Below are 25,438 nucleotides of genomic sequence, written 5' to 3' on the forward strand. Positions count from 1 at the left end.
TATGGCTCAACAAAATTAAGTTCTCTTATAAATCATCAGAAGTATTTCTTGAGTGCTAGATTGTTTCCAAAATAAGGGTACATTATTTTTTTAAACTGTGATTAAAATCTTGATAGGGTTGTTTGTTTGTCTTTGTGGAGCACAGATTCTAAATGACCAATTTTGCATCCGTTTACCACTCATCAAAAAAGTTTTTTCTGTGGTTTAAAAAAAAGGAATAGTAGCTGAATGGAAGTTAAAGTAAAATTATGGAACAAGAAGTGAAAAAGAGAAAACTGATAACCATCTTTGAGGTCAGAGATCATAGACACTTAGTTTCAAATTTTTCCACTCAAAAGCCTGCTTTTCTTTTAAATTGTTATTAAAGGATCATTTGCCAAACAGATAAAAAAAAATCATGACCTCATACAGACCCATGCTAAAGATTTTAACTCCTTTTTTAAAATTTGTCATTATTAATGAGGAAGCTAGTACAATGTTACATCTGGTTCAAAGGACTGTCCAAAAAACAGAAACATATAAAGATCAAAAATATTGAAATGAATTCAAATAGAGGTAAAGCAGGCTTCTTCCATGGTGTGAGAGGGAAGTCAATTAAACCTCCCTAGACAGAATTTATTTACATGTCTATAGACAAGAATTATTTTGCAATGCTCCCAGTTATCTACAACTTACAGAGCTGCAAAATAGCTCAAAAGCCATGAAAAATGCAGAGCCCCATAAAGTCAGAAGTTGATAACCTGGAAGGGTGTGCTCCAAGCAAGGCATAGTTTTCCATTAAAGCAAAAATCTTGTCTGCATTGTAAAGAATTTATAAAACAGTCATTGAAACATGGGCCCTAATAAGATAAGAGAATGCTTTCTGTTTTATTTCTTTCTATATTATTCCTTAAGACATTCCAAAAGGGTGTTTTGTGAAAACATACAGCATTTATAATTGTCTAAACAGCTTCCCATCTCTTTGGCCTAACAAAATTAACTTCTCTAATGAATCATCAGTAATATTTCTTGAGTGCTAGATTGTCACCAAAATTAAAATACATCTTTACCTAAACTGTGGGCAAAATATTTATAAGTTGGGGGGCATCTAGGTGACTCAATAGGTTAAGTGTCCAACTCTTTATTTCAGCTCCAATCTGATCTCAGGGTTATGAGTTCAAGCCCCGCATTGGGCTTCACACTGGGCATGGAGCCTACTTAAAAAATAAATATATATATTTATAAGTTGGTTGTTCATTTTGTGGAACATAGATTTAAGTTTCCAATTCTTGCATTGTTCTGTTACTCATCAAAAGTGTATCAGTGAAAACTAGAACTTTTGTCAAGGACCAAGAAAACTTGTCAGGGCTTGTATTGAACAGAACTTGGTATATTTATTGGCTACACAGCAACATAAAATGAATAAGAATCAGAAATAGCTTCACCTGAAGGTTAGGATTTTTTTTCTTAAATTATCAGAGTCAGTGTCTTCAAGATTGTGTCATTAGGAACAAAGCAATCTAGTGGTGTAATAATTTGGTTCCCAGCTCCTCCCTCCTACCCCACAAGCATTAATGGACATTTTGAAAGGAGGAAGGAGGAAAACCTGAAAGAGAACAGTGTATGACATTCTTGAAATGCCTTTTATATGTAGAATGCAACTGAAAATCTGTGACTCATTGTGTGATAAACTGTGTAAACAGAAAACAGGAGGCTTTTCTAGCCTGCAAGGGGAAGACAGTTCATTATCCCAGGCTTCAAAGCAACAATTTGAATTTAAGTTTAGTTTCTGTTTTTCTTTGATAACTCTAACTTAAATGCTTTGAGACATTCAGGTGCACCTGTCCCATTGAGATGCAGTCATTGGTGAGTTCAGCCTGGCAGCTCTTTATCCTTCTTTCCAATAGTCTTCCTTTTGTCCTTATTACTAATCAGAATTGCTGTATTTGTATGTTAAACAGTGTGTGGGAAACTCTTAATGTACTGCTCACTTAGTCACAGGCTTATTTCTTTTGCCAGAATAACCCACGTAGCAGGTTTTCAAAGGTCATATCTGTGACTTTCAGAGGGGAAGTAACATATTTTCATTGATTGCCATTTTCAGTAGTCATATTCTGACTGAAGCTTAACCTGTACTTAACAGGTTCGTTGAATGGTCTAATTATTTCTCCATTTAAATTTAAAAAAAAAAAATCTGTTCTTGAATAATCTTCTAAGATGTCAAGCTTCTAGAAAAAGGCCTCTTGGTCCACAGTGGGTTTGTTGATATTAACTGAGTCATTAATGAAATTGTCTGAAGCCTAAAAATATACAAAAAACAAACAAAAGTGCTTATTATTCTATTCTTTTTTTTTTTTAAGATTTTATTTATTTATTTCACAGAGAAAGAACACAAACAGGGGGAGCTGGTAGGCAGAGGGAGAGAGAGATGCAGGCAGAGGGAGAGGGAGAAGCAGGCTCCCTGCTGGGCAGGGAGCTGGATGCAGGGCTCCATCCCAGGACCCTGGGATCGTGACCTGAGCTGAAGGCAGATGCTTGACTGAGCCACCCAGGCGCCCCTATTTCTATTCTTTATAAGAAGAACATATACTGGGTCTCCAATATGAAATAAAATAAATTTAGAACATTATACCTTTTATTATATATTGTTCAAGACCTTAGTAAAATATGTGGCTGGATACTTTCTAGTTAAAATTGTCCATGTTGCACATAATGGACCCCTTGCTAACTATGGAAGTAATTAACAGAGAAATGAAAGCACCCTGAACTAGTGTTTCTAAGTGTTAGACTTCAGTTAAAAAAATAGGAGATTCTCTTCATTAAGAAAGCCGAAATTATTGACATTAAGTATCAAAATGCCATTTGTGGTTTGTGGGTACACTATTTCAGTGAATTCTGAATAGTAATTATTAACATCCTTTTGTTAAAAAAATAGCGAGGGCTATCCCCAGAACCCACTTTGGGAGGGATTCATGTGTGATCAGCACTATTCAAAGCCAGTAAAAATTCAAACAACTCTGATCCCTGAAGACAATTCCGTACCACCTTGATGAAGTTCTTGAACCTAGGTGAGGTTCGGTGGGGTGAGGTTCGGAGCCGATGGCTAAGAAAGAATTCATAAGACGTCTTTGGTGCAAAAAGGTGGTTTATTAGAGCACGGGGACAGGACCCGTGGGCAGACGGAGATGCTGCCCCGTTATCCTGAGGAGTGGCTGATTATATACACAGGAGTTGGGTAGGTGAGAACAAAGAGGGTGATGTTAGTCTCTAAGGAATTTTGGAAGGAAGGTCTCTAGGACCTTGAGGGGCTAACAATTGTTTGGAGAAATGTTATTTATTACTAGTAGTAAAAATCTTCTTGTGAGAACCTTTAGTTGTATATTAGTGGGCCATATGCTTGGGAATGATTCTCAACACTATCTTGGAGATCTAGAGATAAAGTTTCACATTTCTCCCATCAAGTGTCCTTGTTAGTGAGATTTGGGTTTAGAAGAAATTTAACTTTATTTACATTTCCCTCCGCCTCAGCCTCCTTCAGTTTTATGGTGGGGAGGGCGACATCAGGCCTCAAGGAACTGAGCTATTTGTCTCTGGAAATTGGGCTATTGAGAAGATGGCTTCTTTGTTGTAAATCTCCAGGACATTTGTAAACCAAGGGAGACTCCTGTCTTGCAGGACTGTGATCTCTGCAAGTTAACTATTTGTTTTCCTTTTAGGGCAATTAGAGGTGCCTGAGGAATGTCACACATATTACCAAGGGGAGCGGGTGGAGAGGGGGTGCAAGGTGCCAGCTTTTGCTTTGTCCTCAGCCAGCCTCCTGCTCCCTCATCAACCTAGTTTGTTAAATAAGTGGAATAATCAATATAAAGGGCCTGGTACTAAGACCATGGCCAGTGCCCAATCAAAGATGGTGGCCACTGTTGGCAAAAACATTTTGTTAGATGGAAGCACCTTTGTAATAAAAGGAACAAAGGGCTCTTTACTTCATGGAAGACTCACAGCGTAAGCACAAAAGGGACTTGGGAATTGGGGGTTAGAATGAAAAGATGTTCTGGCTTCTGAAGGGACGTTCGTGACCGAAGTAGAAGAGGGTCAAGGGGAAATAACTCGTGGCTGAGGCCCTGAGAGCTACAGGAAAAGAGGACCTTCATTTGTTGGCCAGAGCTCCACTTGATATTATGTCCTATCATTATTTTCCTCCTTTTTGGTTGCTTCAGATTTATTCTGAAATAATTTAAGAACAAGTCTCCCTGGAGTTATTTCCTATTATTATCTCCTTCTTCCCTGTTATTATTTTTCTCCTTTTGATTTGCCTTAGATTTATTCTGAAATAACTTAAGATCAGGTCTTCCTGAAGTAATATTGCCTGATAATGATCTGTTCTTGAAGGCCAGTTTGTTCTCTACTTACTGCTATTTCTGTGATGAAGACAGTGTGATGGGGTGGCTTTTTTTCTTAAGAAGCGCACAACAGCAAATCGTATAAGGATTCTTGAGTCAGCATCTGACGACAGCCTCCACCTGGGACCCTGTGCTTGACTTGATTACTTCAGGCATGTAGAAGAATTGGATATAAGCCAGTTAGTCCTAGAATTCATGCTGAAAATCTTCCAGACTTTCTCAAAGCAAATAATACAGAAGGCTTTATGGATAGTGTAGTGTGTGGTGCACTCAGCGGGTTGTAGAGCCCAAATAGACGTCATGAGTTTCATCCTCCTGCAAAAATCTAAGAACAAGAAGTGGTGTCAGTTTGTGGAATGAACAAAAATGCCCTTGTGTCAGGGCACCTGGGTGGCTCAGTGGGTTAAGCCTCTGCCTTCGGCTCAGGTCATGATCTCAGGTTCCTGGGATCAGGGCCCCACATCGGGCTCTCTGCTCCGCAGGGAGCCTGCTTCCCCTTCTCTCTCTGCCTGCCTCTCTGCCTGTTTGTGATCTCTCTCTCTCTCTCTCTCTCTGTCAAATAAATAAATAAAATCTTAAAAAAAAAAATACCCTTGTGTCTCATAGCACTGAGAATCAACCCTCCTTCCACTAAGCGCAGCAGTACAAAATATTTTCTACAACTTTGATAAGCTGTTGTTTTCTGACTCAGCGTTGGCACGTTAAATAAAAGTTAACAATTATTTCTTACTATCAAAACATTATCTGATGGTATCAAAGCTTTACTTGGCCAAGACATCATCAACACACCAACCCTAACTATTCAAGAACATCGTTAAGTACCAAGCAAAAACTGAGACACACATGCACAAGCTGCTACCCACCAAAACATCTTAGCTGCTGTGAGCCTCTGTATTGTGTGCCTGCCTGGATGGCACAGGTATGTGAAATATATCGGTGGGAAGCCTTTCCTAAGACGTCTATTCCATTAGTAAATGCCATCTCACACATGGTTCTGAATACTTTTACTTGATTTTAATCCATAAACATTGAGCACGCACTGTATGGAAAAGAACAGAAGAATTAAAGTCAGGAAACTTGGCTTCCAGCCCCATCGTTGGGATTTAGCAGAGGTGCGGTATTCGGCGAATCATTTGCTATCTCTATAAAACTGAGAAAATAGCATTACCCAAACACAAAGTTGCTATGGGTAGTAAACGAGATGAGGATATGTAGGGCTTAGATCGGGCACTGAACAAATGTTAGTCACTACTGTTGTTACGTATTTGACAACGAGCCTGGAAGAACAACAGAGAATCCTGTTACCCCGAGCTGCCTGCCACAGCAGCACCCACAGGATATGAGGCCACCCCCACGAGAGAGTCTGCTTGCACACTCAAAACCTTTCTCATCTACGAATTTACGATGAACAAATTCCTGCACAGGTTCTAGGCTACCCACTCTCTGAAACTAGGTATTCAGGAAGTAACCCAGAGAGAAGAGAAGAGAAGAAGGGGGGTGGGGGGAGAAGGGGAAGGGAGGGAAAGAGTTGACAAACTCCTCATGTGAATCATCCTCTGAAGCACAGCCTTATAGGGAAACTATACTGTGCTTTGGAAATCTACAAACAGTATCTTCTTAACTTGTTCTCATGAATGAATTAGCTGTAAAGTAGTAGTCGTAATTGTATTCTCAAAATTAGACCAATAAATGTTTATCGATTTGTTACTTGAAGGGAAGAAGGATGGGTTTATATCTACTGGTCTGGAATTCATTCTCTTATTGAAGGAAAAAAAAAAGTTACAGTCTACCCAGTGTCCAAATTATAATCTGACCATAGCATCTGCCATCCCACACAAAAAGAAAACAAAGGAAGAGGGAAGAAAAATCAAGAAATCTTGGGCCCGAATTTGCATGTGTTTTGCAGTATTATTCCTGAAGACAAGACATCTCGATTACTAAACACACTAAGGGCCCCGAGTGAACCTTTGCTACCACAAACACACATTTATACCAACATCTGCAACCCACAGATTTTTCAGAAAATATATTTTCTCACCTGCGCGGTAGCAACTGAGTACATGCAATATGATGGCAAAAACTTATCTGAACCTTTCCCATCTGCCAGATCACCTTCAAGTAAATGGCCCGACGGAACCATAGCACAAACTACCAGCGTTCCTGAGGTCGACTGAGGCTGAAGGGAGCCGTTCCCTCTCAGATCCTGACCCGTCTGGTCCGGCTATCACCTGACCGTGCCAGTTTCCACGTCCGGTCACAAAGTGTGGCATTAAATGGCATCCTCTCACTCAAAGAAAGTAGTCGTCTCCCCACAACTGCACTGGAAGAGATAGTTGATGTTTTTTAAATCTGTCTTTTCATGTTCATAAGAAAAATCAAAACCTCACAGACTTTCCGAGGATATTATAAACACCATAGTCTAAAGTCAATATGTAAGAATCAATAATCCATATGTAAAAACATGAGTAAATGCATAAATACATTTTTTAAATTTAATCTATTCAGCACAGGTTATCCTGTGCAAAAGGCATATCTCCTTTACGCTCTGGAAGTAGGTCCAAAATGGAATTATGTCCAGTATGGTAGATTTCCTCCAGCCCCTGAAGATCACACAGGCAGCCTCTCAAGTTTCTTTGAAAGAAGCTGCTGTTCCAGGAGCTCCCTGATGAGCTGGTGTCTTTGATCTTCTGTGTGAGCCTACATTTCTCTGACTTTGGATCCCAGTGAAACTCATCATTACTAGGTTCGGCCCATGAACACTTCACAGGATTTCTAAAAGACGAACTGGGTTTATTGTTTGGCACAAGTGTGGCAGAATAAGCCCCCCCCCCCCCCAGGCTGCTACTCAGTTCACGTACAAAGAACCAGCTGATAATCGTTAGCAGGGCGTTCCAGAGGCTAGGAAAAGAAAAGAAACATAATGTAGTTGTGCTGTTCCAGGAGACACACTTGTATTTCAAGGACAACTTGACCTAAAAGTCCAGAAAAATCAATGAACATCTATGCAGGCCTCATCGGAGGATGGTCTCATCGCATGCAACCGGTCATTGTTTAGGAAGTCAGTAGCCAAATCTAGCTGATGGGTCCATGTGAAATCGTAAAGATTTATTCTAGGTGCATCTTAGAAATGTCAGTTTCATCCCTGGTACTACCCGTCTGTCCCCTTCAGGGAGTCCAATTGCCCCCTCTGCAACCACAGAAAGGGACCTGCTCCCAGCAGGCATGAGACAAAGGCAAGTCCTGCTCCCCAGCATGGACTGAGACGAAACTGCTACCCTGTTGCCAGATCCTTCTCAAGCCTGGCTGGCAATGGAAGGCCTCTATGCTTTCAACCAAGCAACATCCCAAGAGACTTTGAAATCGGAGTGGAGAAAGTTGTTGAGCTTGGCCGCCAGCCCTTCCAGACTCTCTGTGGCAGCCTGAACCCAGTGCAGAGAGAAGGAGGGCAGGGAGGCAGCTCTCAACGTTCCCGGGCTGCCTTTCTCTCCGACAAAGCACGCCTGTAAGAGGGAGGGCAACTCTAAATTCAGAATGAGAGAGAGCAGGCATTCTTCTCTACTCAGAATGAAACCCTGGGCACATCGTCATTTTGCTGTGTCTCATTCTTCCGACTTAAAAGCAGTGGTTAAAAACAAACAAACAAACAAAAAAAACGCTATCTGAGCGATGAGCCAAGGAGAATAACTCAGATGCATGGTAGCTCCCCCTTATCCGTGGTCTCTCTTTCCACTGCTTCTGTTACCTTGGGAAGTACATGGTCCTCCTTCTGACGTTTAGTCAGAAGGTCGATAGTAGCCTAAGGCTACGTCATCACGCATACGTCATTCATGTCACGTCATCACGTAGGCATTTTATCATATCATCACAAGAAACGTGAGGGCAGTATTGTATTTCAAGAGAGACCACAGTCACCTAGCTTTTATTACAGTAGATTGCTATAGTTGTTCTTATTATGTTATTGTTGCTCTCTTACTGTATGTATTAAACTTTATTATAGGTATGTGTGTTTAGGAAAAAAACAGTGTATGTAGGGTTTAACATCCATTGGGATCTTGGAATGTATCCCTCATGGATAAGGGTAGACTACTGCATTATCAGAATGTAAAATTTACCATGAAATGTACCATCATTGCTGTGACCAAACCATGAAATACCTCCTTCAGTTTATTATGATTAAACTGCTGGAAAAGGATTAAGCTGTTTTGCAGAAAAAGTATAGATTAAAATGTTTCCCACATATATAGGATTAAGAACCTGTAACAAAATTGAGCCAGGAATATTTTTTCTGCAATCTCAAGGAATTCCTTGGAGAGCCCCACCCTTAATACTGCTAGTGATATGTGATTAACTTGGCCCCTAGGTTCTACAAATTCTCTTTCTCCAACCTTGGATGAGCCTTCCCTGTTCTCTTGCTGATTTGTCCTTGACACTCTCTCACACTGTCACCGCCCAAAGCTCTAAGTCTTTCACTCCCCACAGCTGACCCCCACCCTCACCTTTACTGAAACTGAAGAGAACCAACTCAGGCATTCCAAAGCTGCCCTTCACTCATACTGTGTCCACAGCTTTCTCCCATGGTAGAAGACATATCCTTCCACAATGCCAAAGCTAACCCTTCTGGTTGTACACTTGATCCTATTTTCTTTCCTCCATGATTGCCTTACCCCATAATGAAGCTACCCACTCTTCCTCCCCAGCTCAGACTCTCAGACTCTCTCTGTAGATGTGCACAAAGACATCCTAGAAAGTCTGTCTTCAAGTCAGAGGTTCCTAGAAGTTCTGGCCTGATTTTTCTGACTCCATTTGTCACCAGTGTTCTTGAAAGGATTCTTCATTTATTTACTAAATATTTGTTGAGTTCCTCCTACTTTGTGGCAAGCATCATCTAGATGTTAGAGAGATAATAAAGGCATGGTTAGCCTTCTGGTAAAGGAAATAGGGACCCCTCTCCGAAAAAATATACAGAAACCTACCACTTATAGTAAGTGCTATCAAGAAACAAGGGGCTGAAATAGAAAGTAACTGAAGGCCCTGTTACAGACAGGGTGTGTAGGGAAGACCACTCTGATGATGCAGTATTTTGGATAAGACTTGAAGAATGAGAAGGAGCTCTGGGAAGGGTGAGGAGAAGAGTAGTTCTGGCTGAAGAAACAGGATATGCAAAGGTCCTGTGGTAGAAATAACCTGGCCTATTTGAGGAGTTGAAAGTACATTGTGGTCAAAGTACAGTGAGCAAGGGTGAAATCAGAGTGATCTTGGAGAGAGGTAGGTGGAGACCAGGTCAGGTAGGCCATAGTTAGGGTCTTAGAGTAGCTGTTGAAGGATTTTTAAAGGGGAGTAACAAAATAATTCCCCTCATGGATATAGGGAGAAGGAACTGGAGGAAATGAATCAAGAGCAAAAGCAGAGAGAGCAATTGAGAAATTGCTGCAGCAGCCTGGCCTGACACCATGGCAGGGAAGACAGTGAGCAGGGGATGACTTGGCAGTATCTATGGGAGTTAGAACCCATGGGACTTGATAGACTCAGGGAGGGAGTGAGGGAAACAAGCACTGAGGCTTCTGACATGAGCATCTGGGTGAATGGTGGTACCATCGATTAGGCTGTGAGGGGATACATTTGGGGGAATGACAGGTTTGGGAGAATAAGTTTTCTGTTTTAAACATTTTTTTAAGAGTTTACTTATTTGTTTGACAGAGATCACAAGTAGGCAGAGAGGTGGGCAGAGAGTGAGAGGGAAGCAGGCTGCCTGCTGAGCAGAGAGCCCGATGCAGGGCTCGATCCCAGGACCCTGAGATCATGACCTGAGCCAAAGGCAGAGGCTTTAACCCACTGAGCCACCCAGGCGTCCCTGTTTGAAACATGTTAAGTTTAAACGGCCATGTGCCATCAAGATAGAAATATTAACTGCACATAGGTGAATCTGGAGCTCAGAAGAATCTGGCCTCGGGGTATGAATTTGGTGTGCACCATAAAAATGGTATTTAAATTCATGAGAACACTAAAGATCACCTGGGAGGAGAGAAAAAAAGAGAGGATAGAAGAGGAACGAAAGTTTAAAAAAAAAAAAAGAGGAAAGAAAGTGAAAGAACAGAATTTTTTGAAAGAGAGAACTCAGAACCAAAGGAGCCAGCAAAGATTTCAAGAGAAAACCCATGTAAGCGAGGAGAAGAGAAACCTGGGGAGGGCTCAGAAGCTGAGTTGGAAGTTTCTACAAAGTCTGGCATCATGGAGCATTGTTTCCTATCATTTCTACCTCTCAAACATAATCCTGCTTTCAAAGGTCCAGTAGGAGGATAAACCCAAAGCAACCACTTTCTTAGACATCAGTAGCCATCTATCTCCATACCCAGTATCTTTTCTCGGTCCTCATTGTCCTGGTTTCCTATTAGACTGTGATACCAGGGATCAGCTTTATGAAACTCTGTCTTCTTCATTGAGTTTCCATTTATATAACCCATTTCTAGTTCCCTTACTTTTCAAAATATTTATTTTTCTCTGACTTTCCTTTCCGCTCCATCCCTTCGATGTCTGTTTCCTGAGATGTCCATGGACCTCCTCTTTGCAGCCTTCACAGTCTCATTCATTCACAAATCTTCAACAGTCATCCTGTGCCTGATTCCAAAACTCAAATCTCCTGCTGAACCCAATCTCTTTCTTTCAAGACTCGAGGTCTCGATCTCAATTTCCTCCTCGACATTTCTAGATCAGAGTCCTGCTAACATTTAGAAAGTACTTATTTGCAAAACCAAACTGTCTGTCTTTGCTTCAAAGTCTTCTATTTCCCATTATCATATTTCTATTTATGGCTCAACCATCTTCCCTGTGAAATGTCTAAGTCCTTGTTGACTTAGTCTTCCCCTTCATCCCAGAGAATTAATCAATGCATTTCTATGGAACTTGTTAACACATCTCTTTACTCTGCACTCCCGTATAGTCCCAATGCACTTGTCACATTGTTGTGCCAGGTCTTGCAGAACCTTGTGGGCCCTGGAGAGGAGACAGGACTTTGTTCTAAGATCCGTGGGAAGATTCCCAGAACAGTCCGATCGTGGCAGAGACGTGATCCAAATACTGTTTTTCAGAGACACTCCCTGATCTAAGCTATCGCATATCTCGTTAATCTCCCCTTCCACTCCCACCAGACCCACCATGCTCCAGCCCAACTGAGCAACTTACACCTTCTAGAACCTATCCTATTTGTCCTCACTGCTGGGGCAACTGGTCACCTCTTTTCCCTCCCTAGATTGCCTTCTTTATCATTTCTGCCTCTCAAAATATTGCTTCTCCTTCAAAAACCTAGGTTTGCTAACATCTCGCCAGTAAAGCTTCCTTGGCACCCCCCAAGCTGGTGATGATCAATCTGTTCTTTGAGTCCCTGAAGCAGATTACATATGCATCCATCATCATACCTGCCTTGCCCTATTTTGTGTTTTAATGATTTGTGTGTGACATGTCTCCCCTCTTGCGCCGTAAATATCTTAGGACTAGAACTATGTACCTCTCATTTTTGTTCCACTACAAATCATAACACGTACCTTGCACACGCCAGACCTCCAGGAAATGCCTGCCAAGGTAATAAATAGACAGTCTCAATTAACATAAGTTATTGTTTTGTGTACTGATCTAGTCCTAAATCCATGGTGCTATCATTTCTGTATCACTGATGGTTATCCACTTATTTAAATAACCTTTCTTTGAATGCACTGAGAAAAGATGGAAAATTGTGTTATAAGGAAGGAAAAGTATGTAGGTTATTCCCTTCCTTAAACAAAGAGAAGCTCTGTTATGCGTCACGGAAAATTAAAGCACAGTAATAAAATGCGCCAACAAGGCTTGTTGAATAATGATTTAGTGGAAACGTTGCTTTGCCTCCTGTTCATGGGCCCTAACTTTCCTCTCAAGTACTTAAGCTGCACGTTCTATTTATTTTGTTTTTAGATTACATTGACAACGATTGGTTATGGAGACAAAACTCCCCTGACTTGGCTGGGAAGATTGCTTTCTGCAGGCTTTGCACTCCTTGGCATTTCTTTCTTTGCACTTCCTGCCGTGAGTATCTTGGCAAAAATAAAGCGACTTAAATTAAATCTTAGAGGTTTATTAGCGTGAGCTTTCACAAATTGAAATGCCTGGGAACCTATGTATATCGCTTACAAATCTAACTGTATTGATAACATGTTGCCTCTTCCACATCCATCTAGTTGGAAAACTTATGGAATATGGTCTTCCCTTGGAGATGCTCAACCTGGGAGTCCTATACCTGCTGGGTCTTTATGACCAAATAATAATTCAGATGGCATCACCTCTCAGTCAGCGTGCTACTAATGCATTTAAAATATGTGTAAAGATTTAAGATATCTTCTTTTTAAACGGATCTCTCCATTTTGGCTTATAATGTGTGCTGCTGAAGAGATGGGTGTGACGAGTGGAGCATTTACCTCTCCAGATCCATTTGAGTGAAAAGCCGATGACCTGAAAGGGTTTCTATGTGTCAGATGATTTGTTCTTTCTGTCATCGTCCTTGATTTTTCCTAATGAACAGCTTCTGCATCTTATCAGAATGAAGAGCACACTTATCTTCTCCCAAGCTTCAGACTATTTTCTCCTTAACAGATGAAGTTTGCTTTCTGATCATTATACCTTCCTGTTTCTTTACAGGCAGTTGGTAAAATATTACGATTTGCCTCTATCCCCAGACTTTCACTGTTGTTCACTCCACCCCTCCTAGGGGAAGAGAGCCAACAAAAGGAGCGTGACAGTAGTTGCCTCAGTCGTGCTTAAGGAACAATAACCTCAGTCTTGCTCCAGACAGACGCTGAGTTGCGTCACAGCCTCTGCCGAGCGACCCCAGAGTACCTCTTCAAAGGAAGCCAAGGGACTAGGGATTTTCACACCCCAGCCTTTAGCTCACAGGGCTCCTCCTCTGTCCACGAATGAGGGCAGAGGTTGCCCATGTCGTTTCCGTGGTGGGAGCTGAGCTCTGGACTGACCAGCTCTTCTGCCCCAGACCATACCAGACCACGGAGAAGACAATGAAAAGACTGTGCATACGCGTGAGCATTAGATCTTAGCTTGAATGTAAAGCCACATACTGCTACAGCACAAACACTGCCAAGGCGACGGTGTTCATTTGCTAGGGCTGCTGTAAAGGTACCACAGACTGGGTGGCTTAAACAACAAAAATCTGTTCTCTCACAGCTCTGGAGGCAAGAAGTCCGAAGTCGAGGAGGTGACAGGGCTGGTTCCTTCCGAGGGCCATGAGAGAAGGAACTGTTCCAGACTTATTCCCTTGGCTCATGGATGGCAGTCTTCACCCTCTGTCTTCACACTGTCTTCCCTCTGTACCTGCCCATGTCCAAATTTCCTCTCATAAGGACACCGGGGATACTATATTAGGGCCCATCCTAATGAACTCCTTGTAACTTCATTACTTCTGTAAAGACCTTATCTCCAAGTAAGGGCACATTCTAAGGTGCTGGGAATTTGGACTCCAACATATGAATTTTGGAGGGATACCATTTCAGCTTGGGTATGTTTCCTCATCTATGATGGAGGAAGAATTATGGCACCCACAGAAATGTTGTGAAGACCAATGTGGTAGTGTAAGTCAAATGCTTGTCATGAAGAAAACTTTCATGAAGTGTTTCTTCCATTTTCTGTAGGAATCTAGATATATTGTTTTCTGTTGTGAAGTGAAAAATCAGGGAGAGTCAAAAAATAATACTTCACTTATCCAGAATCAACTTCTCTGGCAAGCTCAACAATCCAGTTCAGAGCAGAGAGTCATTCAATAATCAAATTCCCTACATGAAAATACTTTTAGGAACAATAAAATACATTCTTGGGCTTTTTTTTTTTTTTTAACCAAAATACCTGCTGATTTTGTGTTTATGCTTATCCTGAGAACACACGTAAAACAACCTCTGTGATCCAGTTAAAAGTTACAAACAGAGGGAGGCAACCTCTGGGCTATTAAAATCAACCGCAGTGTGTGTGCCGTCCTCATGGGAGAGCCTCTTAAGACCTCAGTCATAACCTGTTCTTAATTTAGGGAAAATTCTGATAAGCTGAGCTACATAGTTTCACAATTCTCTGAAGATTATAAACAGCAAAGACAGAGAGGTAGACTGATTGAACAAATATTGTAACAGGAAGAGATGGTAGAAGACTAACAACAAAGGAGGGGAAATCTGTAAGGGGCAAGCAGACACAAGTGTTCAAAGTGTGGAAGGACCTGGGGCCCGTTAGTGTTAGGGTCGACCCACCCCCAGAAGCGGGCTACAACCAGCACAGCCAAATACCGGTCCCCATAATGAAACGCTGAGCTATCACAAGAAGGCTAAATTGTGTCATTCTATTAGGTTAAAGATCAGACCCAAAGCAGGTGCTCTTGGGAATGTTTCCCAATAAAGTGATTACAATTTTCATATATGCAAATTAAATTAATATATGTGGGAAGTGTGAAAAACTTGCTTGCCCAGAAGAAACATTTCCTCACAAGGCCAAGAGAAACTGGCTTTACCACGGTGTTTTACTGCAACCTCACCATCAGGGCCTGAGTTCTTACTTATTGAACGAAAGACCAAATGGTCCATATATACCCTTAAAAAAGGAAAAACAAGGTGGAAATGCCATTTTGTCCTATGTACCTGCCCATGAAACAGTGCTAAGTGATCAAGATTTAGAAGAGCATGTTTTGCTAGGAAAGTTAGAGGTGAGTCATGAGCCATCCCTGCTTGGGGTTCCTCACACCCAGGAAACCCAAGGACCAAGAAAGAGAAGAGCCTTTCCCCGTCTTTCTTCAAAGCAGAAGGACTCTCCTGAACATCACTGAGATACACAGGCCACCCTTCCCAAACTCCCTGGGGAGGTCACTTTCCTTGAGCCCCAGAGCCTCCCAGAGCTATGAACAGGCAGAGGCACTGTACTCCTCACCATCGTCCTCAGAGACAGACCTCTCTCCCCTTTCAGATGCTCCCTTCCTTCCTGCTGCGGCCATCATTCGGTCCAGTCCGTCTGCCTGCGCCAGATGCACAGTGGGCTCCTTAAATCTAGGAGGTGAAAAGGGAAAAATATTTAAAATATTTACCAAGGCACATTTTCTCTCTGCTTACTGTTTATGTAGCACTTCTCAACAGAGCACTAAAACATAAAACCTAAAAATGTAAGTTGCAAGATCTTAGACAATGAATTAAAACCAAACTCAGTTTCTAAGAATTTTCATTATATCGATGTGGATATTTGAAGGGACCGCACATGGATTATATACGTATATATCATAGATATCTCTCATAAGCTAAATATATAAAACATAATGGACTTTATTTTAGCAGGCTTCTAGTTGGGTTCACTGAGCTGTGCGCTTAAAGAGGTGGAAGAAAATTGGAATGGAGCCATAATGAGACAATGAGCAGAGCCGGTTTAATAACTTTTGTAATGTACAGTCTGGCGCAAGAGATATGTAGTAAACATTTGCCAACTACTAATATATGCTTCTAAGCAATGCCAGTATGATTTTTAGCATTTTAGTTGTTTGGCAAATGCTGATTTCGTGCTATGTAGGGCCTATCTTTATTTTCCAGAAGGGATCTAACTCTAAGCCTTGTTTTCACACAAAAAGTGCCCCAAAATGGTAGCTATTGCTGTTAATTTAACGTCTACAAAATCTGAATTATGCTCTGTGAGTGGATTATAGACGCTATGTACGTAATGTACCTACACACAATACGTACAACAAGCATGTCATATAAACTCTAATGTTTTATATTCTTTCACATGTTTATACTTCATGAAAAATAACATTAAAAGGAAAATAAATCTTTCCTAAGTGATTTCAAATAGCAGGAAAAAATTTGGGGGTTATAAATGACTAGAGTTGGGAGGTCATTTTTATAACCTCTAGATGGATGGAAATGTTGTTTAAATCGACACACAAGATCACACAGACTAGGTTTTTATGTCTGCACAAAGTTTGGTTGATGCCACCTCAACTTATTGAAGATCTCAGATGGCATGAGACAGCCACGGAAAAAGACAGATGGAAAGCAGAACCTATGACGTAATTTCTAATTTCACAGTACAGTCATTCATCCTAATTAATAATGGAGTTGATTATTCTTCATTAATAGCAAACAGTATTATCATAGAACTGTATTTTAGACATAATTGCATTACTAATTATCTGGGTTTTGTCATGGATATACTCAGAATTGTGACATCTAAGATAAGAAGGAAGGTTAAAGGTGACCTAGAGTCCATAAATACCTTCCCCAAGTTGTCATCCAGCCGAGACCTCACACCTCCTATCGATGAAAACCCCACCATCCACCCCAGTAGCCTAGACCATCTTTGACCTACTTTAAAAATATAAAGAGAAGAAAAACAACCATTCCCTATCTATAACAAATACTGTCTCAGTGCTTCTAAGACATCCATCTCTAGCCTAAGGGTCAGACTCCTTGAAGTTTAATAAAAAGGTAATAATTTATAGCAAGCAAGTAAAAACACAGACTTGAAAGCAGGGGAGCTCCATGTCCCATGCCGATAAAGTGGAGACTTACAGACAAAGCCCAGACACTGAATTTCACAAGCCCCAAAAGCCAACCCAAGGCTGAAACAAAGCATCTCAATTCCATGGATGTTAGACCAAACCAAACTGAAAAGATGGAGGCATTTCAAAGAGCCAGGATTTTGGCAGCTTCAAGTGATAAGCAGAAAGAAGCAAACCAGCCAAAAGTACTAATACAAACATAGGAGAGACAACCCGTCTCACTAACCCCAAAATCTCAATAGGTGAGCTAAAACCAAAAAGGTAAGGAGTGCTACACGTGTAAGATCAAAACTCAGGGAAGCAGGACTGTGTTTTGCAATAACCCACGCTCTTGTCTTCATTATATAAACAGGCAAAATGGAAAACTTTCTGTCTTCAAAACTGAGTGGCTAGCTGTCTCCCCCACCCCTTTCTCTTTACTTTGGTAGGTGTAGAATTATAACATCATGGAGAATTAAGCTGGGGCAGATTTTAAATATACCCCCACCATTTCAAGAGTGGGAAAATATAAAATTTCACTGTATCATCAAAGTGCTAGAAAAACTCTCATGTCCACAGTAGCAAGACATTAATTGTCCCAGATTTTAAACCCACCTCTGTCCAGAACCAGAATTCCTACCCTCTAAATTCCATCATACCCCCTAATTTCAAATGGATACAAGCATTTACTCTAACTTAAGCATAAAGAAGTGTCATGGAGAAAGCACACAAAAAAACATTTTCAAAATTACAGTTTTTATTTATGATTGTGCTACCCCTTACCACACTATAAGAAATGATAAATGGCTAAAGAGCAAAAGTTTTTACCTTTCTTGCCAGTCTTGCCTCAAAACTTGCCATTGCCAATGGTGTTATAACAGAGGTAAATAATATTTGTTTTAATAAGTAATATGTTTACGAACAGGTTGCACAGTGTTTGTCTTTTCTCAGACTCATTTTAGGGTGTTTTTTAAAAAATATTTGTCTTACTTAATAGTCCTTTTGAAAAAAAATTTTAAGTACTATTTTTGTATTTTGTTCCAGGGCATTCTTGGCTCAGGTTTTGCATTAAAAGTACAAGAACAGCACCGCCAGAAACACTTCGAGAAAAGAAGGAACCCAGCTGCCAACCTCATTCAGGTAAATGTCAGTATAATAGGTTGAGGGCAACATCTGTCTCTGGGAGTGCTTGCTGGGTTGTTCTCGGTCTTTGTGCTTCACTGCTTAGTAGAGCTGCTGATTTGTTTTGTTCGTAAAAATGAGATTGGAACTTAATGTACAGTCTTAGATTTGGATAGACATTCCCCCCTCCCCCAGCAAGAAAAATATATGTTTTCATTAAATGGCCCATGCATTGCTCAAATTTATTAACCATGCCAGCGAGGACCTGAGGAGGTTAGCAGTTGTGTCGGGCCTGGAATGACCTCATGTATCTTACGGGTGACTTGATGAAATATAATTGATCATTAAGGATGGAGCAGAACACGCCATTGTTCCCTGCATTGCGATTACTTTCACCAGGCACATGTGGGCTGCTGTTCTGAAGAACAGCGTATTTGTTTAGGATGTCAAGGTTTACTGCCCATGGGATTGCTTTTAATGCCACCTAGAGCCATAACTTGAAATAGTTCATTCCATTTTAAGAGCTGGTGGGATTATGGAATATGTCAGTGTTTGAGAATATGAACTAATAAGCGTATGATTTGAAGCTACCTCATAATATAAGGCTGTTTAATGTTTCATTTTCTTCTCAATAACTCTGGGTTGGCTTCAGCATTAAAAACAAATGCTTCTCCTATTGCCATCCATATCTTTTGAGAATAGAACCACCCTAAAACCAGGTTGCTTAAGAATCACAAGGTATATTCGTCTCTAAATCCATGCCATGAAGCTGGTATTTAATTATGGAGACAATGATTCTACAAAATGAGATTTCTTCCCTTCCTGACAAGCAGTGGGAGACACAGAACTTCTAAACTCTTGGGGTTTGGTGTGGCGATCTGAGATGTTCAGAGATCTGTCTTCATGAGGTAGTGACGAGCACACTGTTTTCATTTCGACTGTCGGTTTAAGTGGGTGTGTTGGTGAGGGATGACCACCGCCCCGGCCTACCTTTAGCTTTTGTCTGTGGCTGTAACGTGCAGGTCCTCCAACAGAAATGGAGTAGGGGAAAAAGCAGGGGAGGGTGGTTCAGTTTAATGAAAGACATTGTTTTGTATCTAATGATGAAATAAGTGTTAATTTTTTAAGTCAAACTATACTACGACTATTGACAGACCATCGGGGGTGCTTTCTAAGGCAAACCATCTCTGTTTTTTTTTTAAAGAATATTAAAGAGAAATGCTGTTGTCTTAGAGAAAGAGATGCGTAAGTAGTAGAAGTTTCAGATCTGAAGCCAAGTGACAATCGCCCTAATGGAAAGATGTGTCACACACTTGAGTATGCACACAAGACACGTGAGGCCCAGAGCTCTGAGCCTTTCATCCTCTGGTGCTTCCTAACCACTTATGAAGTGTTGCCACACTTTCGGTGAATTTTTCATCTGACTATTTTTATCTTTTAATTATCTTTCCTTCTCATCTTTTAATTCTAGAAGTGTTTTCCAACTTGTGAGGGCACAAGTTATTCTATGGGTTCCTTACATCCATCCGGGCACCAGTCCCTATCTGTATATGAAACCATCATATATCTTACCATTATCAGGACTCCTTGCTCTCAGGAGAATGGAGATATTGTTATCACAAGTAAAGTTCACATGTATTTAAAACCCTTACTGAAGTATTTATTAGTTTTTCTATTGTATAATTTCTCAAACAATGTACACTCAAAATATAACCACTTCTAGGCACAGATCCTTGATACTTCTGGATATATCAAAAAACATTTTGGAGTATCAGCTGTTCTGTTAGAAAGTGAGCCCTTTGAGGCATTTCTCACGCATGTATCCCTTGTGATGATACAGAACTCTGCCAACAGCTACATATGGCTATTTAAACTTATAAATTCAATTTCTCAGTGGCACTAGCCATATCTCAAGAGGTTAGTAGTAATATGATAGATACTAACTACCATATTGTACAAGAAAAATATACAGAATATTGGAGGGACTTCCCTGATCTAACTTGTCAACTACTAAATCGTGCAAAAACAATTTCCAGTTGAACTTCAAAACATATTGCTACTCTTGTAGCAAATCATTGGACCTGAGGTGTTTATATGTCCACAGCTAAAGCCAGACAAGGCCTTCCTCTCAGGTAACCCATAAAAGGTGAGAGGCTGACTGAACAGTTTTGCTTAGAGATCTAGAATTTCATTTTATGGAACTGAGTTATGTAACATATACTGTGACCAATAATTAAACTTGTATAAATAAGCTTTTGCATAGCAAAAGAAACCATCGACAAAATGAAAAAGCAACCTACTTAGAATGGGAGAAGATATTTACAAATGATATATTCAATAACGAGGTAATATACAAAATATATAAGAACTTACACAACTCAAGACACACACACACAAAAAAAGCAATCCTATTAAAAACTCAGCAGAGGACCTGAAGAGTTTTCCAAAGAAGACATACAGATGACCAACAAACACATGAAAAGATGCTCAACATCACTCATCATTGGAATGCAAACCAAAACCACAATGAGAAATCCTTCCTCACACCTGTCAGAATGACTAAAATCAAAAAGACAAGAAATAACACGTGTTGGCGAGGATGTGGAAAAAGGAACCCTTGTGTGCTGTTGGGAATGCAAACTGGTGAAACCACTGTGGAGAACAGTATGGAGGTTCCTCAAAAAGTTAAAAATAGAGGGCACCTGGGTGGCTCAGTTAAGCCTCTGCCTTCAGCTCAGGTCATGATCTCAGGGTCTTGGGATCAAGCCCCACATCAGGCCCTCTGCTCAGCAGGTAGCCTGCTTCCCCCTCTCCCTCTGCTTGCCTCTCTGCCTACTTGTGATCTCTCTCTCTGCAAATAAATAAATAAAATATTTTTTAAAAAATAGCATATGATCCAGTAATTCTGCTACTGGATAGTTACCCAAAGAAAACAAAAACACTAATCTGAAAAGATATGTGCACCCCTATGCTTATTGCAGCATTATTTACAATAGCCAATATATGAAAGCAACCCAAATTGTCTATCAACAGGTGAATGGATAAAGAAGATGTGGTATACTTATATGATGGAATATTACTCACCCATAAAAAAGTGGCATCTTGCCATTTGTGACAACAAGAATGGACCTAGAGTGTATTACGCTAGTGAAATAAGTCAAAGAAAATACCATATGATTTCACTTATATGTAGAATCTAAAAAATAAAACAAATGAACAAACAGACAAAACAGAAATGGACCCATAAATACAGAGAACAAACTGACTGTTGCCAGAGGGGAGGGAGCTAAGAGTTTGGGCAAAATGGGTGAAGGTCAGTGGGAGGTACATGCTTCCATTTATAGAATGAATAAGTCATGGGGATGAGAGATACAGCGTATGACATATAGTCAATGGTATTGTGATAGCGTTATATGGTGACAGGTGGGAGCTGCACTTGTGGGGAACACAGTGTAATGTATGGAATTGTCAAATCACTCTGGTGCACACCTGAAACTAACGTAATAGTGTGTGTCAACCATGCTTCAATAAAAAATAATAATTAAACTCATACAAATATAGGTAGTATTTGGGAAATCATTCATTTTTCTTTTACTTGAAACTCCAGCTTGTGTATTATGCTGAACAAAAAATAGTATAAAATGAAAGCCTTAAAATGTTCAAGAATACCTTTACAATCTAATCATAGTTTCATTAATCAAAGAGTCTACAAATTTGGAAGGAAATTGTTCTCCCCCATCCAAATGCAATTGATTTTTTACAAGACATAGAAATACTAATATCATTATTAAATGTTTTCATTGTTCTTCCTTGCTGTAATCCTTCGCCAGAATTCAGAATTTTAAGCTTTGATTATACAGCGCAGCAGATCATTTTTAAGGACGCAATAGATTGAAAAGCAATCCTCACTTGCTGACCCATTTATTTTCTCACCCAATAAACTTGCCTTGATTTGCTGAGCACACAAAGCTCAAGACCAAGAGTAATGTCATTTGTTTTAGGCCAAAGCCACTGTCTTTCTCAAAGGGCACTGCAGGAGACTAAACGTACATATCAAATCATTATGCTGTACACCTGGAACCAATGTTATATGCCAATTATATTTCAATGAAAAATTAGCATAAATTTTTTTAAAAGTCAGTGAGAGGCCCATATTGCTTTGTCATTTGGTTAGTGAGACAATTAAATTAACCAGCCTTTCTGGGTTTTAGAGAAAAGTTAAAAACCCCAGCAGCTTTCAGCAAATTTAGCTATGTCAATATCTTTGCATGATTTATTTAAATTAACTTTTCATTTCGAGTGGAGTGCTCTGGGGAAAGAAAGCAGCTTGAATACCTGCCCAAATGTCACAACTTTTATTAATAATGCCCAAGACTTGCAAAGTATTTTTCAGTTTGCTGGGTGTTTCTAATACGGGATGTCGTTTGATCTCCAGGCCAAGCCTAGGAAGAGCTAGGACGCAGTCCGTGGGGTCTGAATCATAAAGCATTACTCCTCTCAGATAGCCACAGTTGCGTCCTCATGTATGCGTCACTAAAGTCTTGGGGCTAGCATTGAAAGGTACTTCAAAAATGCCATGTTAGGGGGTTCGCTGTGAGAAAGATTGGACCAGCTCAGGGTGGAGCCAAGATGCTTGCTGGAAACAGAAACGGGAATTAAGTGAAAATTTGTGAAGTGGATGCTGACAGACAGGCTTATTTTCCTGAAGGGAAGAGATTAGAAGAGACTGCTGTGGGGATGTTATGTGGCCCAAAAGAAAAAAAATTATAACTTGAGACTTTGGCTTCCACCAGAGTTTACCCTGAAGTAAGGCCAGCAGTCAATATACTCAAACCTTATTCAGAGCTTATATAATCTTTTTTAGTGCTTTATTCATATATGAGAACAGCCTGACAGAAAGTTTCCTAGATATGCAAAACATGACAGCAGGGGGAAGAAAAGGAAGGAAGAAAGAAAAGAAGAGAAAAGAAAAAAGAAAAGAAAGGAAAGAAAAAGAAAAGAAAATGGAACAGAGCTAAAGCTGTGAAAACCTCCTGGAAATTAGAAGGAAAAGATAGAGATAGAAAATAAGATTAAAAAACATATATATAGGAAACTTGGAGAACACTACCAGGAGATCAGATATCCAACTAATACCTCAAAAAGAGCACAGGGAAATTAAAGGAGGATTTTAGCAAAGAAATTTTACATGATGATTCTCCAGAACGGAGTGGTCACAATAAAAGGGCTCACCAAGTGCCCAGCACTGCAAACAAAAGAGCACTTGCAAAAAAGGAACCCTTACATGTCTTCTGGGCAGGATGTATCCAAACTCTCAAGGATTAAGATGGCATTAGCTTTCTCATTAGTAACCCTAAAATAAAAGCAGCAATACTTTCAAAATTTGGGACGCCTGGATAGCTCAGTTGATTAAGCATCTACCTTCAGCTCAGGTCCTGATCCAGGGTCCTGGGGTAGAATCTTGCATCAGGCTCCTTGCTCAGTGCGGAGCCTATTTCTCCCTCTGTCTGCTGCTTCCCCTTGCTTGTGTGCACTCTCTCTCTCTCTCTCTTGGAAAAATAAATAAAATATTTTTTTAAAATACTTTCAAAATTTTCGGATGGGAAATTATTTCCAACCTGAAATTCTACACTCAGCCAAACTATTCACTGAGTGTGAAAATAGCATAAAGACATTTTTAGACATCTAAGATCTCAAAACTTTACCTACCATTTACCTTTATTCAAGAAGTTCCTTGGGGTGTGTATGTGTGTGTGTGCACGCGTGTGTGTGTCTCACATCTTCTTTGTCCATTCATCCATTAATAGGACACTTAGGTCGTTTCCACATTTAAGGTGCTGTGGATAGTGTGGCAGTGAACACGGGAGTGCAGATAGCTCTTTGATATCCTGTTTTCATTTCCTTTGGATATAAACCCAGAAGTGGAATTGCTGGATCGTGATAGTAGTTCTACTTTTTATTCTTTGAGGAACTGCCGTCTTGTTTTCCACAGCGGTATATGTATGCAATGGAATGTGATTTCGACCATGTGAAGCGTGGAAATTCTACAACTGGTGACAACATAGATGGACTCTGAAAGGCCTTATGCTAAGTGAAATAGCCAGAACAGGAAAAGGCAAATACTGTGTCGTCTCACTTATATATGGAATCTAAATTTTTTACAGATTTTTTTTTAATTTGACAGAGATCACAAGAAGGCACAGAGGCAGGCAGAGACAGAGGAGGAAGCAGGCTCCCTGCTGAGCAGAGAGCCCGATGCGGGGCTCGATCCCAGGACCCTGGGATCATGACCTGAGCCAAAGGCAGAGGCTTCAACCCACTGAGCCACCCAGGCACTCCGAATCTAAATTTTTTTAAAGTCCAACTCCTAGAAACAGAGTAAAATGTGGTTTCCAGGAGCTGAAGGGTTGGGGAAATAGAGTCAAAGGGTTAAAAACTTTCAGCTATAAGATGAATAAGGTCTGAGGATCTAATGTACAACATAGTGATGATAGTAGATAACACTGTACTATATCACTGAAATCTGCTAACAGAGTAGAAATTAACTGTTTTCACCAAAAAAAGAAAAAGAAGACGACGACGAAGATAAAGGTGTGGGGGGTAATATATACATATATCAAATCACCATGATTTACAATTCACTTGTCTTACAGTTTTATGTCAGTTATACCTAAATAAAGCTGAATTTTTTTTAAAAATGAAGCTACTTGGATAGAATTATTCTTCTAAAACAAGAAGCTAAACCAAGAAAGAGACATAGGATCCAAGAAAGAAGAGATCCTACCCTGGAAAGAGTCAAGGGAATCTCCAGGATGATAAGAAGGGAAGTCCCAGAACAAAAGCTCCAGCAGGCCTCAGGAGGCTGGAGAACTCCAGGAAAAAGATCTCCAAGGAAATAAAAAAAATGAAATTGACAGATTTCATGATGTACTTGACAAGTGGAGTTTTAGAGTTCTGTTCGTTGGGAAATGTATTCACAAGAGGTACACAAGAGGTATAAAAGCAAACCAAGAAATTGAAGTAGGGCAATAATTGCTCTGAGACAAAACGAAACTCTATATATAGGAAAGTAAAAGAAGTCCTGGAACACCCCATTGCTGAACTAGGAACAGTAGTTACACAGTGCAAATGCTAAAGAGCAGCTTAACTAAAAACTGTTGTTTAGCTAAGAGCATGTGTGAGTGATCTGCCATTATTTTTCATGGCGGGAAGCTAATTGGTAATGCCTAAAATTGAAATATCAAGAAATACAAGTTTGAGGACAATCCTTAAAAATAAGAATTCTTAAAAATAGAAACAATAGCTCTAAGAGCTGAAGAGGGTTTAACTCTAAGGAACAAAAATTAGTGAGAAGCAAGGTGGGGAAAAGGATTGCTGGTTTTCACCCTAAATCTTTTTGTTCTCT

At 40.2% G+C, this 25,438-nt stretch overlaps 1 protein-coding gene across 3 annotated transcripts in view; it reads left to right on the plus strand.

The window, feature by feature from the left end:
- Nucleotides 1-25,438, plus strand: part of KCNQ5 (potassium voltage-gated channel subfamily Q member 5) — a 553,626-nt gene that overhangs the window by 448,803 nt on the left and 79,385 nt on the right. For all 3 annotated transcript variants that reach the window (XM_046006379.1, XM_046006378.1, XM_046006377.1), the window contains exons 6-7: nucleotides 12,321-12,431; nucleotides 17,956-18,051. In XM_046006379.1, coding sequence (XP_045862335.1) covers nucleotides 12,321-12,431; nucleotides 17,956-18,051 — 207 coding nt within the window. The remainder of the gene's footprint in view (nucleotides 1-12,320; nucleotides 12,432-17,955; nucleotides 18,052-25,438) is intronic.

The sequence above is a fragment of the Meles meles genome, chromosome 5 (genome assembly GCF_922984935.1).
Source record: "Meles meles chromosome 5, mMelMel3.1 paternal haplotype, whole genome shotgun sequence".
NCBI classification, from domain to species: domain Eukaryota; kingdom Metazoa; phylum Chordata; class Mammalia; order Carnivora; family Mustelidae; genus Meles; species Meles meles.